Consider the following 19,946-nt stretch of genomic DNA (forward strand, 5'->3'; position numbering starts at 1 on the left):
GCAAATTTATTATCAAAATACATGTATATCACCATTTACAACCCTGAGATTCATTTTCCTGTGGGCATACTCAATAAATCTATAGAATAATAACCATAACAAAATCAATGAAAGGCCACCCAATTTGGGCTTTCAACCAGAGTGCAGAAGGCAACAAACTGTGCAAGTACAAAAAGAAATAATAACAATAAATAAATAAATAAGCAATAAATATTGAGAACATAAGACGAGGAGTCATTGAAAGTGAACCCATTAGTCATGGGAACATTTCCATGATGGGACATGTGAAGTTATCCTCTTTCATTCAAGAGCCTGATGGTTGAGGGGTAGTAACTGTTCCTGAACATAATTGTGTCAATCCTGATGCCCCTGTACCTTCTTTCTGATGGCAGCAGTGAGAAGGGAGTGTGCCATGGACGGTGGGGGCTCCAAATGATGGATCCTGTTTTCCTGCGACAGTGTTTCATATAGTTGTACTCAATGGTTGGGAAGACTTTACAATTCATGGACTGGGCCATATCCACTACCTTTTGTAGGATTCTCCATTCAAGAGAATTGGTTTTTCCATACCAGGATGTGCTTAGCCACACAATCATAAGTGTAAAGCAATTGGAGCAGGGGCCTAAGCACACAGTTTTGCTGTCCAGATGTTTCAGGGTTGAGCAAAGAGCCAATGAAATGGCATATGCTGTGGACCTGTTGCTCTGGTAGGCAAATAGGAGTGGATCTAAATCACTTCTTGGACAGGAATTGATATGTTTCATCGCCAACCCCTCAAAACATTTCATCACTGTGGATGTAAGTGCTACTGGATGATAGTCGTTGAAGTAGATCACCAAGCACTTCTGGGGTACCAGTATAATTGAAGCCTGCTTGAAGTAAGGGGGTATCACACACCAAAAAAGAGAGGTTAAAGATGTCCAGTGTCCAGCCAGTTGATCAGCACAGGTCTTTAGTAATTGGCCAGGTACCCTTCTGGGCCAGCTGCTTTTCGTAGGTTGTCTTCTGAAGGCTGTTCATATATTAGCCTCAGAGACTGAAATCATAGGATCATTGGGAGATGCAGGAGTTTGTGATGGTTCCTCCATATTTTGACGGTCAAAGAGAGCATAGAAGGGTTTGAAGCTCATCTGCAAGTGAACCCCTGTGGTCGCCTTTGTCACTCTTATAAAGTTAAATCAAGTGACAAAGAGGCGATTGTATTCAAGTCCTGTCACAACTGTTGAGCATTCGTCGATGATTCAGGTTTAGTCTGGAATTGCCACATTGCCCATGAGATGGCTTTCCGGAGGTCGTACCTGGACCTCTTGTAACTTTTTTCATCATAAAACTTGAAGGCCTCAGATCTGGCTCTCAGCAGTTTGCAGATCTCATAGTTCATTCAGGGCTTCTGGTTGAAGACTCACAATGATTTTGTGAGGACACGTTCGTCTATGACTGTTTTTATAAAGTCCATGACACCATGGTGTATTCGTTCAGATCCACAAATGATTCCTTGAACACGGCCCAGTCCACTGACTTGAAGCAATCCTGTAGCTGCTCCTCTGCCTCTCATGATCATCTCTTTTTTCCTCTCATCTTTGAAGCCTTCCTCTTTAGCCTCTGCCTGTATGCAGGTCAGAGAAGGGCAGCTAAATAACAAGATTTTCTGAAATGTGGGTTGAGCATGGAATGGTAGGCATTCCTTATCTTAGTCTAGCAGTCGCCTCGTGTGTTGGGAAATCTGGTGCTGATGGTAACTGGGCAAGGTTTTCATCAAAGAAGCCTGGCTGAGGATATAACTATTATTTTGTATTATTTATTTAGAGATACAGCACAGAATAGCCCCTTCCAGCCACTGAGCCACGCCACCCAGCAACCTACCAATTTAACCCTAACCTAATCACAGGGGAATTTACAATGACCAATTAACCTACTAACTGGCACATCTTTGGACTGTGGGAGGAAACCAGAGCAGCTGGAGGAAACCTACGCATACGCAGGAAGAATGCCGGAATTGAACTTTGACTCTGACTCCTCAAGATGCAGTAGCGTCACACTAACCGCTACGCCAAATGGCACCCCATGATAAACACTTCACTTCATCCAATTACAGTTTGAGTACCCTTTATCCAAAATGCTTGGGGTCCAAAGTGCTGCAGATTTTGGAATATATGAGACAGCTTGGGATCACCGTCATTTCCAACCACTTATGTACTACCAGTAAGTAGTCTTTATCTTACACTTGTTCATCACATATAGGTACTGATTCTCATCAGCGTGTACTGATGCATATTAGCCTGTTAGATTTTCATCAGGATGATTTTGGCAAACTCACCAATTAATTTCTCTGCTGCTTCATGATCAGCAGACGCATTATCAGCACATCTTTAAAAATTAATGCCGTGCCTGTTCTTAAATTTCTGCAACCAGCCTGCTGAATATTCACAATTACCTTCAATTTTTGGTTTGTCATGATAGATCTTTGCTGTTTTCATGATCAACATAGTGTTAAGCGGTATATGTACCCTCCGCTGACGAATTCACTCTTTCAATACATGATCGAGAACTTAATTTTTTGCTTTATGCAGTGTTTTTCAATTTTTCATTAACTTCCGTTCATTACATATGTGAGGTAATTTCTCAGGACTGTATGGGGTGCAGAGACCTGCACATCGCCCGGGAGCCTTGTGGAATATTCCTTTTGCAATCTCATCTCAACGGTCAAAAATATTTTGGATTTCAGGAGGATTTTGGATTTTGGAATTTTGGATAAGGGGTACTCAACCTGTACTATGTCAAAGTGGTAATCTGAAAATATCATTGATTTCTTTCATTATACAGTACTTGAGTAGAGGTGTCCAATTTGAATTCATCTGATCTAGTGTCACAATGTAACGTCTATGCTGTTATCAAAAAAAAAAGTGGTCACTGCTTTAGGTGTCCTTCAGGTAAAAGGTTAGTCACCTTAGCACTTTTACTTTCTTTGGGTCCTTCAATTTTTTTCCTCTGCTCCAGTTATCCAACTGCTCTACTTCCTCTTCACTTCTTCTACTGTTGCTCTCCTGTTGAGACAAACTAATAATTGTTTTTTTTCTGGTGATTACTCAAAGCTTTTCTTCCAATTTATGTTGAAGTATGTATCAGTACCAATTGGAAAACTATTCTACCAGCCTTGTAGAGTTAATGTCAAACTACACCAACTCCATCAAGTTAAGGAGAAAGAGCTTCATTGGCCAGTTCTGCAATCTCATCATCCAACAGATTAGATCACAAGACAAAAATCGGCTAACAGTCTTGCTGTGCAAATTACATTCATACATTTACTGATCGATTGTAAGATTTTACAAACAAACAACACCACGATGGGTTTAAAACAGTCTACTTTAATCAGGTGGTATCTTTTTAATTAAAAATGACAGTAATAAATGTGTTATGGAAACCAATCCATATCACAGGCATCTTAGTTCATCATTTGGTTAAATCTGGCTGTTGTGTGGAAACTTCTGTTAATACTCAGTGGCATCACTTGGTGTCTTTTGACAATGGATGATTCAGGATGTGGAAAGCAGGTGGATCTGATGTGACTTCTCTAAAAGGCTGAGCTATAGATCACTTGCTTGTTCCAATCAATGTCGATGCAGGACTACCTGTAGATCATCAGGTAAGGAGCTAATTACAGTTTCCACATACAACTCCAGCTTCTCCAACAAGTCTTCTCTGACTGGCAGCTGATAGACTCTTGCTTTTATCTGAATAAACAAACACTTTCCATTAAAGATTTTTTTAAAAGTTGTAAAATATAATTAAACTAAACCAATGAACTTGTTTTTTAGAATTTAGTTGCTGTAAAAATTTTAAGGCACTAATGCGGAACCCATTTTTAATCCCTTCTTGATCCTGCCCATTAGCATTGAATTTTCTATGTACAGGAATTACTTAATTTTGTTGTTCCTCTATAATTCCCATTTTCTTTAAGTCTGGACAATATTTTTATTTAACTTTATTACTGTATGTCTCAAATGGCCAAATGAATTTCCTACAGTAAACATAGTCAACATTGTTTTCCCAACACACATTATCTCGACTCCTTTTTCCAATTGCAGTCCTTGCTGTCCATTTCCAAGTACAGGGCAATCAAGTTAGTGGGTAAATTACAGGGAAATGGGAAAAATAAATGGTTCAAGATAACTCTGCTGAAGAAGAAGGATTAAGTGATCTGTTGACAAGTTGGATCAACAGTGTTCATAGCTGGAAAACATGGACAACATAAATTTTCTTTATTTCCAATTCAACTAACAAACCAATGTTTTAATAAAAAAACACCCTGAAATTAAAATACAGACCCCTAAGACCAATATCAATCTTAATAAACTGCTCAGGAAAAAGACAACTGAGCAAGGTTAATATTGGAAGAGCAACAGAAATAACATTAAACTACCCATATTGAGATTGAAACAAGTAACTGGTCTGGAATCATTGAAGAGGAAACAGTGTGGCACAGGCCCAACTGATTCTTTTCTACATTTAATCAATGCAGCGATGCTGATGTACAGAAAATAAATCAAAGTATTTTCTTCAATGAGATTTCTTAGAATGTGGTGACAACATTTACAGCACAACACAGTGGGCTGAAGGGCCTGTACTGCACTATAATGTTCTATGTTCTATCGCGGCTGAAGGATGATTGTAGTTGGGAGCTGAATGTCCAAAGTTACACATTGTATTGGAGGGATAGGAAGGTAGGCAGAGGGAGAGGCATGGTTCTGCTGGTACAGAATGACATCAAATCATTAGATATGACATAGGATCAGAAGATGTTGAATCCTTGTGGGCTGAATTAAGAAATTAATAGGACCGTGTTGGCAGTTATATACAGGCTTCCAAACGTAGCTGGGATGTGGACTACAGAATACAATGGGAAATAGAAAAAGCATGTCAAAAGGGCTTGTAATGATAGTCATGGGAGATTTCAATTAGGAAAATCAGATTGATAATGGATCTCAAGAGAGTGAATTTGTTGAATGCCTATGAGATGGCTTTTTAGAGCAGTTTGTTGTTGCGCCTACTAGGGGATCAGCTATACTGGATTGGGTGTTATGTAATGAACCAGAGGCAATTAGGGAGCTTAAGGTAAAGGAACCCTTAGGGGACAGTGATCACAATATGGTTGAGTTCAACTTGAAATATGATAGAGAGAAAGTAAAGTCAGATGCAGCAGCATTTCAGTAGAGTAAAGGAAATTACAGTGGTATGAGAGAGGAGTTGACCAAAGTAAATTGGAAGGAGATGCTGGCAGGGGTGACAAAAGAACAGCAATAGCTTGAGTTTCTGGGAAAAATATGGAAGGTGCAGGATAGATGTATTCCAAAAATGAAGAAATACTCAACTGGCAAAATAGTACAAAAGTGGCTGACAAGGGAAGTCAAAACTAATGTAAAAGGAAAAGAGAGGGCATACAACAAAGCAAAAATTAGCGGGAAGATAGAGGATTGGAAGCTTTTAAAAACCTACAGAAAGCAACTAAAAGAATCATTAAGAAGGAAAAGATGAAATATGAAAGCAAGCTAACAAACAATAGCAAAGTGGATGGACAAAGCTTTTTCAAATATATAAAAAATAAAAGAGAGATGAGAGTGGATATAGGACCGCTAGAAAATGAGGCAGGAGGAATAATAACAGGGGCCAAGGAAATGGCAGATGAACTAAATGAGCATTTTGCATTAGTCCTCACTGTGGAAGACACTAGCAGTGTATCAGGTGTTGAACAGTGTGAGGGAAGAGAAGTGAGTGCAGTTACTATTACAAGAAAGTGTTCAAAAAACTGAAAGACCTAAAGGTACATAAGTCACTGTACCAGATGAATTACAACCTAGGGTTCTGAAAGAGGCAGAGGCAGGGAGTGTAGAGGCATTAGTAATAATCTTTCAAGAATCACTGGACTCTGAATTGGTTCCAGAGGACTGGAAAATTGCAAATGTCACTCCACTCTTTAAAAAAGAAGGGAGGCAACAGAATGGAAATTATAGAGCAGTTAGCCTGACATCAGTGGTTGGGAAGATGTTGGAATCAATTGTTAAGGATGAGGTTGTGGAGTGCTTGGTGACACAGGACAAGATAGGACAAAGTCAGCATCATTTCCTTAAGGGAAAATCTTGCCTGACGAACTTTTTAGAATTCTTTGAGGAGATGACAAGTAGGATAGATAAAGGAGATGCAGTGGATGTTGTATATTTGGATTTTCAGAAGGCCTTTGACAAGGTGCCAAAGTTAAGAGCCTATGGTATTACAGGAAAGTTACTAACATGGTTAGAGCATTGGCTGATTGGAAGAAGGCAGCAAGTGGGAATAAAAGGATTCTTGTTTGGCTGGCTGCCAGTGACTAGTGGTGGTCCGCAGGGGTCGGCGTTGGAACCGCTTCTTTTTATGCTGTGTATCAATGATTTAGATGATGGAATAAATGGCTGCTTTGTCAAGTTTGCAAATGATATGAAGATTGATGGAGGGGCAGGTAGTGTTGAAGAAATAGGTAGGCTGCAGAAGGACTTATAACAGAATGGGCAAGATGGTGGCAATTGAAATGCAATGTTGGAAAGTGCATCGTCATGCACTTTGGTAGAATAAATAAATGTGCAGACTATTTTCTATATGAGGAGAAAAATCCAAAAATCTGAGATGCAAAGGGACTTTGGAGTCCTTGTGCAGAACACCCCAAAGGTTAACTTGCAGGTTGAGTCGGTGGTGAGAAAGGCAAATGCATTGCTAGCATTAATTTCAAGAGGTGTAGAATGTAACAGCAGGGATGTGATGCTGAGGCTTTATAAGTTACTGGTGAGACTTCACCTGGAGTATTGAACAATTTTGGGCTCCTTATCTCAGAAAAGATGTGCTGGTATTGGAGAATGTTCAGAGGTTGTTCACAAGGATGATTCCAGGAATGAAAGGGATATCATATGAGGAACGTTTGATGGCTCAGGGCCTGTACTCACTGGAATTTAGTAGGATGAGGAGGGATCTCATTGAAACCTTTTGAATGTTGAAAGGCCTAGAAAGAGTAGATGTGGAAAGGATGTTTCCCACGGTGGGGGAGTTGAGGACGAGAGGGCACAGCCTTAAGATGGAGGGACATCCATTTAAAACAGAGGTGCGGAGAAATTTCTTCAGCCAGAGAATGGTGAATTAGTGGAATTTTTTTTACCGCAGGCAGCTGAGGAGTCCAGGTCATTGGGTGTATTTAAGGCGGAGACTGATAGGTACCTGAATGGCCACGGCATTGAAGGTTACAGGGAGGAGGCTGGGGAGTGGGGCTGAGGAGGGGGAAAAAGAATCAGCCATGATTGACTGGCAGAGCAAACTCGATGAGCCAAATGGCCTAATTCTGCTCCTATGTCTTATGGTCTTATGTTCTAACTCACAGAGACAAACACAATCCATTTAACAGAAATGTATAATTGCAAGGGAAGTATTACCAGTTTTTCACGTAGTTTTATAACCAGGTCCACTATTTCCACTTCAGACTTTTCCCGAATCCACATGAGTAGATCCTAGAAAATTTTAAGGCTTGTAATAAAGTACTGGATGGATTTTCACTGCTCAATTAGAAAGCTGTCCTAAATTATCCTCAAAACTGAATTTCAAGTGCTTGAGTTAATTTTTTGACATTGCATACTTTTTAAACAAGTTTGTTGATTAAGTTGATTATGATATTTCATAAGGAATGCAATAATGTTGAAATGCCTCACTCTCAGGATCACTACCTTTGTGATATTTGTTCATGACTTGTACTTGGGTATATAGTACATATTTTCAAAGTTAGTGGATGAAATATAAACTCTGAGGAGGTTATGGCAGACTCCAGGAAGATTTACAGAGGTAAAATGGCATATTGGGAGATGAAATATATTTTAGTGCTGTGAAGTGATGTATTTTGATAGAAAGAACAAAGGGAGGAAATACTAATTTAATGAAACAATTTTAAAGGGGTCTAAATAGACTAAATTATTTGAAGACAAGTCAATATGTTGAAATTTTTAAAAATATAAAGATCCTAGGCTTTCTACAGAGAGTTACAGAGTAGAAAACATCATATAAGCCTGAGTTGAAATTCTGGTTAGTAACGATGATAAAATCTGAGGTAAGATGTGGTACAATGATAAGCACTTTTGTGGGTGGAGTAAAAAAACTAATTCCTTACTTCACGACAAAGAAGATTAAGAGGAGATTTAGTGAAAGTGTTCAGAATTCTAAACAACTTTGATGAGGAAATGAGGAGAAAATGTTTCTGGGAGCAGGAACTTCTATTGCCTGAGGACACAGATTAAAGTAATTCTGAAAGAAGCATAGGGGTGATGAGAAGATCTTAGTTAACACCATGAGTTGGACTGAAGTGGAACAAAAAGTTGACAGAAGATGATGTAATAGTCATTTTAAAAAAAGAATTAATATTAGTTAGTCTTTGAGAAAATTCTTGGTTAAGTTAGACTATCAAAATGCTATATAGGCACCATGGAACAAATTATATTTTTAGTGCTAACAACAGGAATTCTGCAGATGCTGGAAATTCAAGCAACACACATCAAAGTTGCTGGTGAACGCAGCAAGCCAGGCAGCATCTCTAGGAAGAGGTACAGTCGACGTTTCAGGCCAAGACCCTTCGTCAGGACTGTACCTCTTCCTAGAGATGCTGCCCGCACATTTTTAGTGCTGTAAGATTCTAATGGCAGTTACTGAAATTTAATGAGAATTCCACAGAAATTCGACCCATGTGCTTGTTGCTGCAGTTCCATTGTATTGGCATCAAAGAGCAATATATGCCATTTTATCCTGCCCTGGTCTCAACTTTGAGAGTGATGTTATAGATGATTGGTTATAATTTTGTCAGAAACCTCTAATTTGGATTTACTGATTTATTGCTGCAATGGAAAAAAAAACACAAGGAAATCTGCAGATGCTGGAATTTCAAGCAACACACATAAAAATTGCTGGTGAACGCAGCAGGCTAGGCAGCGTCTATAGGAAGAGGTACAGTCGATGTTTCAGGCTGAGACCCTTCGTCAGGACTGAAAAAAGCTATGGTTACTGTGAGTGACAACTATAATGCAATCCTATCTTGTAATCTCTGAAATGCCGACACTGGCATGTACTTACTGCCTGACATAACACCTCCAGGTGAAGAATCTCCAGCTTCTTGCACATCTCTTGGTGTCTCATACGAAACCAGCCATCAAAGTTAGGTGATTTAATAAATCGTCTGTCAATCCAAGAAAAGAAATACTGTTCAGACCAGTAGCCTAACTTATTTGAGACATAATAGACACAGACATTGATATTAAAACAGAATTTGAGAACATTCCAAATCATTAGCTCAATCCACATTGCCATCACTTGGTGTAGACAGAGCTTGAGAAAGAGCAACTGTTTCAGGAGTTTCGTGATGAGCACGTGAGCAACATAGCCTCTCCATTGAAATAGACAGTTTGTATACAGACTTATCAACAGTAGAATTAGAATTTTTCAAGATTCTGAATTCGGCTTACAGTTCAATACCAAGTAAATTAATTTTTTGATTATATAATGCCCTCTCTCATGCCAAAGATGTAAACACATTGTATATTAAATAGAAGTGGGAGAAAGAAGCAGGGTTGGTACTTTCAGAGGAGGTTTGGGGGAAAATATGCAGCTCCAGTCATCTTCAACTAACTCTCTGATTTGGAGAGAACATTGTTGGAAAAATATTATAAGATACTTCAAGACCCCATACCAAGAAAAATATAAAGACACAAACGTGGCGTGTTGGAGAAGGTGTGGCTCCAAGGAGGCAAATCATTTCCATATTTTTTGGGATTGCCCTAAATTAAGTTTATATTGGGAAGATATTCACAGAACATTAGTTAAGGTATTTAAGACTCAGAAACCTCTGAACTTTGAGACTCTCTACTTGGGGCATGTATTGTTTTTGGAACAGAAGAAAGATATAAAGCTGCTGCAGACCCTTTTAGCAGCAAGTAAGAAATCAATCACCAGAAAGTGGTTAAATCCAACATCACCTACATTAGAAGATCGGCATGAAATCATTTTGGAAATATTTAAAATGGAAAAGATTACCTACTCTCTGAGAATTCAAAAGGAAAAGTTTTATCAAATTTGGAATAAATGAATTGAATTTATACCCCAGAGCGAGCAGACTTTAGATGACTCTCCTAATGGTTTATACTGTTTGTCTCACCAACACTGTAATAGTGTTAACGTAAGCACCCTTGGCTCGAATGTTTACTGTTCTTATTTTTGGAAAATGTGGAATTAACACAAGTAAAGAAAGGATGTGGGGAAATTTTGGACCAGAAAGAAATGGACCAGAAGAGATACATGGAAATTAGCATTCAACCACTATTATTAATATTTTTTATAACAACTATTATCATTATTTAGTTTAATAGAGTGGAATTACAATTGCACATAAACATCTATTTGAGTGCCTAATTATTTTCTATATTATCTCAATGTGCGATTGTGAATGTACAAATTAATATAGATTTACTCACATAAAAAATGGAAAAGGTTATATATGTAAAGAAAAGTTTGTGTATTACTTTATTATCCAAATAAAAATAATTTTTTTTTAAAAACGTGAAATAGAGTGTTTGTTTTGCCTGGCCACTGACATTGGTTCACTTATTATAATAGTGGATTCCACAGACACGGTGTTAGTGATGTGTCTCCAGTGCTCTGAGATGTCTACTGTAGGTAGATTTTGTCTCAGAAGCATGGTTGATGGACAGAGGGGTGCAGAGTGGGGCAAAGAGAGACCACTGCCACTCAGTAAGACCATTAGCTTTGTGCTGGGTTTGAGGTCTTGATCTTAACACTCTTTTCCTTTCAATAACCAAAAGCTGTGCTGGTGCAATGTTCGTCTTGAATGACAAATGGGAAGCAATCACATATTCCAGAGTTTAATTGTGGACTTTTACTTTAGAGGATGTTGATGTAGATCCAAGTTAGTAAATATCTTTATTTTGCCAATTCTAACTCATAAGGCCCACTCTCCATGATGACTTGGGAGTTTGACCTCCAAACATACAAATTATACTCATAGTCTGCATCCTGCAACTCAATACCTGAAGGTGGTTGACTTTGTTACGGACAGGAAGTGACAGAGGTGGAACAATTCTCATTTGTCCTGTAGTTTACCACCACTTCGGGAAGCAATAATAACAGAGAAGTGCCAATCCAAGACTTCTCAATTTCCAGTTGATATTTCCATGAAGGTTAAAAGCAAAGAACAGCAAAATTTTCATGACATAAATCATAACTACATTTCCCACAAGCAAAGCTCAGAAAGAACTATGTACAGCTGTTTAAAACATTGGTTAGATCGTATTTGGAGTGTTATGTACAGTTCTGATCATCACACTACAGGAAGGATGCAGTTGTAATGGTGAGAGTACAGTAGAGATTCACCAGGATGTTAACTAGAATGAAGGACTGGAGCTATAGGGAGAGATTGAACAGGCTTGATTTACTCTCACTGAAAAGTAGAAGTATGAGGGGTGACCTTAAATGTGTTTACAAGAGATATTCACAATCTTCTTCCTTCATCAGGGAGTCTAGAACTAAAAGGCAGATGTTTAAGGTGAGAGGAAAGGAATTTAAAGAAGATCTGAGGAGCAAGTTTTTCCACACAGACAGTGGTGAATATTTGGAATGAGCTGCCAGAGGAGGTGGTGGAGGAAGATACAATTAGAATGTTTAAAAGGGAATTGGACAGGTACTTGCAAAGGAAAGGTAGAGGTATATACAGGGTTAAAAAAGCCAAGTGTATATAGGGATCAGGATTAGCAAGGTCGAGGTGGGTTGATGGAATCTGTTTTGGAGCTATACAATTTTATGATTCTTTGAAATACTCTTTGATTCTGCTTTGGTTCTAGAATGAAAAGGGGCATTGGAGCAGCAGTTGGGAAATAACAATCACAATATCACCAGATTTGGACGGGTAAAGGAAATATAAAAGCATATATAGAATTACTTAAATGAAGTTCTTGTTCTTTATATTCAATGGTTATAACTTACTCTCCCTAAAACAGTGATTGTAATAGGAACCACTGAAGCAGGTGTTACAGGAGGCATGCCATGAGGAGGTCTTAAAAGAAATTCAAAAGATTGGGAAGGACAGCTGGGGATTAGGCAGGGTTGGGGTTGGGAAGGTGGGGTCAAATACAGCAAATCCATATTTGGACAACAAAGGTAGTGATCTAATACAGAAGAGAAATTGTGCAACTTTTAAGTAGAAAGGTCATGGAAGGATTTTAGAAAAAACGATTTCAAGATCATTGTTCAGAAGAGTAGATTAGAAAGACAGGATTATTAGACCTTTTATAATAGATCTCCTGCTATCAACAGCTCAGATAAGTTGAAGTTTATGCAAGGTAAAGTTCAGGACATCAACATCAACCTGAGCGAAAGATATTTATAAGGCTCCAACTAGCAGCAGGAACATTATTGGAGCAAAAGTTTGGAGACTGTCAAATGAATGCAGGATTTCTAGTTGAACTCAAGCTACCGTGAACAAAGTTATGCATAGCTGGGTTGAATTTGGCATGATATGTGAAAAAAACTGGATCAGAAGATGTACATTTTGTCAGAGGTCATTAAAATAATTTTAGTCCAGTTATTGATTTTCAAACTAGTGTGAAGTAGCATTACCTAAAAACAAAATACTTCACAATTCCCTCAAGCATGTTTTTAGTTATATTCAAGCTCTACCTGTATAATCCCACCCAATCTCCTTTCAGCACAGTTGTCAGTTGCGGACCTGTATGCTCCAAAGTCTTCATGAATTCCTCTTGGATAAAGGGCCGAATCTGTGGTGGATTCTGAAAACAAAAATGGGAAAAAGAATAAAGTAATTTTACCTTCTGTTGCAAAGCACATTTCCTTTTGTACTTAAGAAACCTTTCAAATTCTTGAGATGGTAAATTACACTTTCCCATGGTACTCTTCTCATCAGACAGGGAAGAGTTCAGCAATATTCCAATCTTAAGACTTTTGGTTCAGTTCATCAAGAACACAGCAGATGGAGGTTCCTGCATGCTTCATTACATCAATCAGCCCTGAAGCATCACTGCATGTATTGCCGCCACAAATGTCAGTGTAGATCACTGAATGCATTAGTGTACCAAACTAGTGTCACACAAAATGGGACAATTAACACTCCCTCACTAATTTTACTCTCTTCTTCCAGTATGTACAATATATTAGATTAGATTATGAGAACACTCAGTCCTCGTTTATTGTCATTTAGAAAAGCATGCATTAAGAAATGATACAATGTTCCTCCAGAGTGATATCACAAAAAAACAGGACAAACCAAAGACTAACACTGACAAGACCACACAATTATAACGTATAGTTACAGCAGTGCAAAGCAATACCATAATTTGATAAAGAGCAGACCATAGGCATGGTAAAAAAAAGTCTCAATGTTCCGATCAACTCCCAATAGTCCCGATAGCAGGCGGCAAAAGGGAGAAACTCCCCCTGCCATAAACCTCCAGGCGCCGACAACTGCCGATGCATTGGAAGCACCCAACCACAGCCGACTCTGAGTCCATCCGAAAACTTCGAGCCTCCAACCAGCCCTCCAACACCGAGCACCATCTCTGCTGAGTACTTCGACCCCACTCCGGCCGCAAAGCGACAAGCAAAACCGAGGACTCGGGGCCTCCTCCTCCGGAGATTCTGGATCACACAGTAGCAGCGGCAGCGAAGAAGGCATTTCAGAAGTTTCTCCAGATGTTCTTCTGTGCTCTCACGTCTGTCTCCATCAAATCAGGATTGTGCACGGCACCCTACTTGACAGATAACAGATATCATTCACCGGAGTGGCCGTGCAAGCTGCGCCGCGCCACCAACTTCTCCTCCTCCTTTTAATATATTTTTTTGTGATTTATAGGCTATTTTATGTATTGCACTGTACGGCTGCCTTAAAGCAACAAATTTCACAACATATATTAAACCTGATTCTGATACATGTGTTGCTGCATCTACTTGAGTTCCATTGGGAACATAATGCTGAGTGTCTGAAGAAATATTATTAGGTCAAATTGAACCAGAATAAATTGAAAATGAAGTACAGACTGAAGCAGGTGATGGATGTTCCTCATATGCACTTAATAAGGCATCACATAAAAGATCCTTGCAGTAAGAGCAACCGAAATGTTGACTGTACTTTGTTCCATAGATTCTGCCTGGCCTGCTGAGTTCCTCCAGCATTGTGTGTGTGTTGCCTGCATTAAAAGGTATTGACTCGTTTGATAGGAAGAGTCCAAAACAATGAGTTAGAGCTGAGTCATTCACAGCTGATGACAATAACCATTTTCACATAAGAAGATAATACGAACCTTGATTTCTCTAACCAAAAGGCTATGTTGGGCGAGTCCAAGTGAAAATGTTCAACTAAAATTGTAGGCTTTTGTTAATCAAGGGTATTAAGGGTTGTGGAAATAAGGCATATCAATAGAGTTGAGATACAGATATATGATGATCTCAAACCTACAAAATCTCCAGAAGAAGAGAAGATGCTACAGGAGAACACACCACTTGCAAACTCCGTTTCAAGTCATATATTATCTTGACTTGAAAATGTGTAACCACGACTTTATTGTTACTGGGTCAGAATCCTGGAACATGTTACTGATAACATTGTAGAATGCATTCACTATTCAAACCCAATGAAGGCAAGTGGAATTAGTGTAGTTAAACATCAGGGTCAAGCACGGGCTCTCTACTACCTTCTGAAGAATAATTAGGAATAATGAATAAATGTTTGATTTACCAAAGCCCACATTCAATGAACTGCAATAGAAACATAAAGTTATCAATCTTCTCTATGTCATCAGTTTGATATAACACAATAAATGAAATGTGAACACCATAGTTTATCAACAATACCCTGTTTTACCTTCCATGCAGTGATAGTTCTCTGAAGGGGCATCAGACTGGCAACATATCTCTCCTGAAAGGAAAGAAACGAAAATAATGAAAGACTATACAAGCTTCCATTTCATCACAGATTATTTTAAACCCCCATTCATAAGCTTCCATCATTTTAACTGATTTAAAACTCTTATAAATCATTGATGGCATCTTAAAAGTTTTCAAGGTGCTACGGCTGGGACACCTGGAATGAAGATTAGTTATTTACTTTAAAAACAAAACATAGACTTTTCTTTTGCAAATTATTTTCAGATTTTTCAAATTGTAAAGACAAACAAAATGCTTACCAGGGGAATAATGAAACTCTGTGTAAGCTCCAATAAGTGGCGACGTACAATGGCACTCTGTACTTCTGACGGACGCTTTCTTTGAATGCCCTGGGAAAAGAATAGCAAATATAGCATCAGTGCTTGGACATTAGCACTGTTTAAAAAATGAAAGCATACATTTCTAAAACATCTTGTAACTGAGCAAACAGTAATTAGGAATGAAAATGTCTGATTTGGTATTGTTGCATTTCAGGGATCTTTTGAATTACAAATGATTTTCCTTGACAGGAAGAAAAGTAACCTAACCTCACCAATTTCTCAATCTAAGTAAGACTTCAGACACCACTCTGGTAAATCTGTCCATACTTGGAGGCTTTGTCATCTTTCCCAAAATATGGTGTCTCAAAATTGGAAACAGCATTTCAAATGATAACTGATTAGAAAGCCCTGAAGTTATATGCCTCTGTTTATAAAGCAAAATATAGTCTATGCTGACTGTACGTGAGACCATACAAAAACAAAACATGTTGGATCCTGTTTAATGATTCCCTAAGTAGACTATCAAAGACATATGGCAAAATGCTACATCACAGAACTTTCAATCAAACATCAAGACATTTCCTGGCAGATGAAGGGAAAGACCAACTTCATCAGACCCTTCATACATTGCCAAACTTCTTGGGCAAAACATGCTGCAGAGATGAGTCAGTCATCCATCTTCTACTAGGACGTCTTGCAAAAGTCTTGGAAAGGATGCAATAGTTTCTAGCAAGATTCATCCTGAAGAAGTACACAACTCAGACCAAGGGAAATAACAACAGCTTCTTGAAAACTCAGTAAAGGCACTCTTTGGTCTGCCTAAAAATAGTTGGTTTTGCAATGTCAGGGACAACGGCAACATTTCAAACTGCAGCTTAGTTAACCAAGGTTGTACTGCAAGCATGATGCAGCCACCACAAAAGATAAATTAGAAATGGCCACAGCTTAAGGCTTCCCACTTTTGCATACTAGATGTCTATAACACAAGTAAAAACCTTTCAGATTATTTACACTGAAATATACATACAGTTTTCCTTCTAATGATATAAATCCTAAACTTGCACATCTGCTGTGCAATGAATTGTACATGACAAATATACTGCACCACTAATGCTAACTTTTAGAAGGTCTTAATTATTTGCAAATTTCATGCAAGGATCTATTTTTAAACTAAAAGAAAATAATCTTGATGTTTCATTAAAATGTAAAGAATGATGAAGGACTAGGTGGCAAAGCAGAATCTATTTGATTAAAAGATAAAAGAGGGGGCTTTTCAGCATATCAAGCCTGCTGTGGAATTCTACTGGATTGTGGTTGACCTGTATTTACTCCTCTTTATGTCATTTACTTTGCTACCCTAACATAGCAACATCTTAACAATTTTAGTTTTTAAAATTTGTTAATTCAGGATTTAAAACATTTTAAGACTTTTTTGGATTTCAACTGTTTTTTTGTATATAAAATTGACTGCCCATTTCATTCCTTAATTGCCCAACTGCCTTGTTTTGGATTCTAATTCCTTCCGATTTTAAAGTCTTTTACGTTCTGTGGCTCTGCATGGTCTTTAGTTAGCCATGTAAAAGAACCCTTTCCTCCTGTACAATTTCTAGTCTCAAAATGTCTTGTTTTATCCTTAATTCAAAGAGGCTTATCTTGCCCCCCCCCCACCTTTACATTAATCTCCATCTTCCACCTTATGCCTAGTCACATAGTCCCCAAGTCTCTTTCCGTTTTACAGAACAGTGATAGGAGCACAACTGCCTTATTACCTCCTGGCTAGGGAATACATTAAATCAGATCATGATCTTCATTTCTGTACAAAGGAATTCATGATTCAACCCAAGATTTCTAACCTACCTCCTCAAATTTAAACAATTACCTTTAAAAGTCGTTTAATAAATGCCTTGTCCTTGTGCAGAAAAGTTCTGTAAGACGTATAGATACCTGCACAGAAAGTAGAGATTTAATAAATCTTTCTTTGGTGCTCACTTTGTGTGAGCAAAATTTGATCACCCACTGTCACAACCTGTAATAGCGTTCATTTTTTTTGTTGCTTTTCATTCCAGTATCCACATGTGTAATAGGTTTTGTCCTTATAAAATCTCAAGTGTGATTATAGACTACCTGAGGCCTGGACAGTGACAGGGTACCTCTGTCTCAGAAACACCCTGTCACGGAGGGTATTCTGAGATAGAAATACCCTGTCAAAATTGAGGGAGAGCATTAAACTAAATTTGAAAATTAAAATGATCAAAGTATCTACATAGGATGGCTCATTTTAAACACAATTTTGCAGATTGGATTCTCAATTATCAAAATGACCTCAGTAACGGCTGGAAGAATAAGTAAATGGGATAGAATAACAGACTTATCTTTCCATTTCAGATACCATTCAAATAAAGCTTCTTCATATCCCCCTTCTATAAAATGCTTATTCCATTTTTCCTCTTTATTCTTCTCAACATAAAATTAAAACTATGTCTTCCCTTTTCACCTGCTTTAATCTGCTCTTAGCACCTTTAACTGTCATCTGCAATCCTGGAATCTATACCTTCCTAGATAATTTATATATTTCAAAAAGATTACTGTTACAAAACCAATCCACAGGGAGCACACTGCATAGACCCTTCTAATCTGAAGTATGTTTGCAATTCCTCACTACTTTCTTCCTTGTGCTCAATTTTATGAGCATGAAGTCACTTCTCCATTAATCCAAGGCTCCAGTTTTGCTTATGGATATATTATATGCTATTTTGGCAAATGTTTTTTGTAAGCCAGTATACACAACATCAACTGCACTACCTTCATCAGAACTCTTATAGTGTAATGAATCTACATTAAGTTAGTCAATTAGGAATGGTGCTTAAGAAATTAGGACTAAATCTCATCAATACCCACACTTTTCCAAGTAAGCTCTAATTTTTTTCTATTTCTGTTTCCACAAAACTTAATGCTCTACAGTTGTTTGCTTTTCCTTCACCCCTTTTGAAAAGTGAAACACCCTTTCCAATATTTCACTTAACATGCACATTCCATTATTTCAAAAAAGATCATAAGATTTTGGTTAAAGCCTCCAGAATTTCTACCCTTATTCCTCTGCTCTCTGGAGCACAATCAATCAGCACTAGATGACTCTCCTATAACAGGTTATCAAGTACCTCCTCCTTTTCTATCTCTAACCTAACCATTATGGTACCACACTTTAGTGAAGGCAGGCGGAAAATACTTATCTTGAATCTTAATCATACCTTCTACCTCTTCAAGACTTCTGTATTTTGTTTTGTGTTATCTGCTGATCCATATTTCATTAATACTGTTTTATTTCTCCCTTGTACTCTTGGAACTTCAGATTATAACTCGACTTTCTATTGAAATAGTAACCAATATTAATCAAAGGCTTCTTTTGCTGTTTCATTTTAGTCATCATATCTTTAGTCACTCGGGGAGTTCTGATGCCTCCACCCCCCAAGAGAAAATATGTCTTCTATAAGCCATTTTCCTTATGATGGCATCTTCCGACATTGTTTTTAACTACTAATATTTAATTCCACTTTAAGTAGGCCAGATCAAATCATGATCTCTAGGAATGGTTTTGGTGTAAATTCACCAGTCTTATTTTCCACACACTAGGTATTCAAGCAAATAGGCAAATTAACCCCTTGCAACAACATTGTCTTCAGTTGTTCATCTTACACCGGAATCCTCAATCTGGTAAATGGTCTAGCAATCAGAACACACTCCACCTGGATCATTGGTCCTACTGCAAACTAACCTGACACAAATAGCAGACCATTCATCCCACTTATGCAATTAATCTATTGTTAGTATAAACAAACTACACACTTTGGTAGTAGAAATAAATGTCCAGAATGTTTTCTAAATGGGGAGAAAATCCAAAACTCCAAGCTGCAAAGGGATTTTGGGGTGTTCTGCACAAGGACTCCCAAGGTTAACTTGCAGATTGATTCAATATTGATGAAGGCAAATGCAATCTTAGCATTCATTTCAAGATATCTTGAATACAAGACCAGGGATGTGATGCTAGGCTTTATAAGGCACTGGTGAGGCCTCACCTTGACTATTGTGAACAAATTTGGGATCTTCATGTAAGAAAAGATGTGCTGGCATTGGAGAGGGTCCAAAGATGGTTCACAAGGATTATTCTGGTAAGGAAAGGGTTATTATACAAAGAATATTTGATAGGTCTGGGTCTGTACTTGCTGGAATTTAGAAGGATGAGGAGGGATCTCATTGAAACCATTTGAATGCTGAAAGGCCTACATAGTGTAGATGTGGACAGGATGTTTCCCATGGTGGGGTAGTCATGGACAAGAGGGTACAGCCTCAGGATAGAGGGGCGTCCATTTAAGGCAGAGGTGCAGAAAAATTTCTTTAGCCAGAGGGTGGTGAATTTATGGAATTTATTACCATAGGCAGCTGTGGTGGCCAGGTCATTGGGTGTATTTAAGGCAGAGATTGATAGGTTCTTGATTGAATACGGCATCAAAGGCTATGGGGAGGAGGCCGCAGAATGAAGTTGAGGAGGGGGAAAAGATCAGCCATGTTGAATGGTGGAGCAGACTCGATGGAGCAAAATGGCCTAATTCTCCTCCTGTGGCTTGTGGTCTTATGGAAATTAAGTGAAATTCAGTTCAATGGGATTGGTTT

The 19,946-nt window shown here is 38.3% G+C and overlaps 1 protein-coding gene across 1 annotated transcript in view; it reads right to left on the reverse strand.

The window, feature by feature from the left end:
- Nucleotides 1–19,946, reverse strand: part of dennd6b (DENN/MADD domain containing 6B) — a 99,415-nt gene continuing 79,469 nt past the window's right edge. The window contains exons 14-20 of the mRNA XM_072241049.1: nt 17,158–17,222; nt 15,258–15,347; nt 14,936–14,989; nt 12,739–12,848; nt 9,127–9,229; nt 7,449–7,523; nt 1–3,731 (exon numbers count right to left, since the gene is read on the reverse strand). Coding sequence (XP_072097150.1) covers nt 3,609–3,731; nt 7,449–7,523; nt 9,127–9,229; nt 12,739–12,848; nt 14,936–14,989; nt 15,258–15,347; nt 17,158–17,222 — 620 coding nt within the window. The 3' untranslated portion in view covers nt 1–3,608. The remainder of the gene's footprint in view (nt 3,732–7,448; nt 7,524–9,126; nt 9,230–12,738; nt 12,849–14,935; nt 14,990–15,257; nt 15,348–17,157; nt 17,223–19,946) is intronic.

This window comes from Mobula birostris, chromosome 23, assembly GCF_030028105.1.
Source record: "Mobula birostris isolate sMobBir1 chromosome 23, sMobBir1.hap1, whole genome shotgun sequence".
Classification (NCBI taxonomy): domain Eukaryota; kingdom Metazoa; phylum Chordata; class Chondrichthyes; order Myliobatiformes; family Myliobatidae; genus Mobula; species Mobula birostris.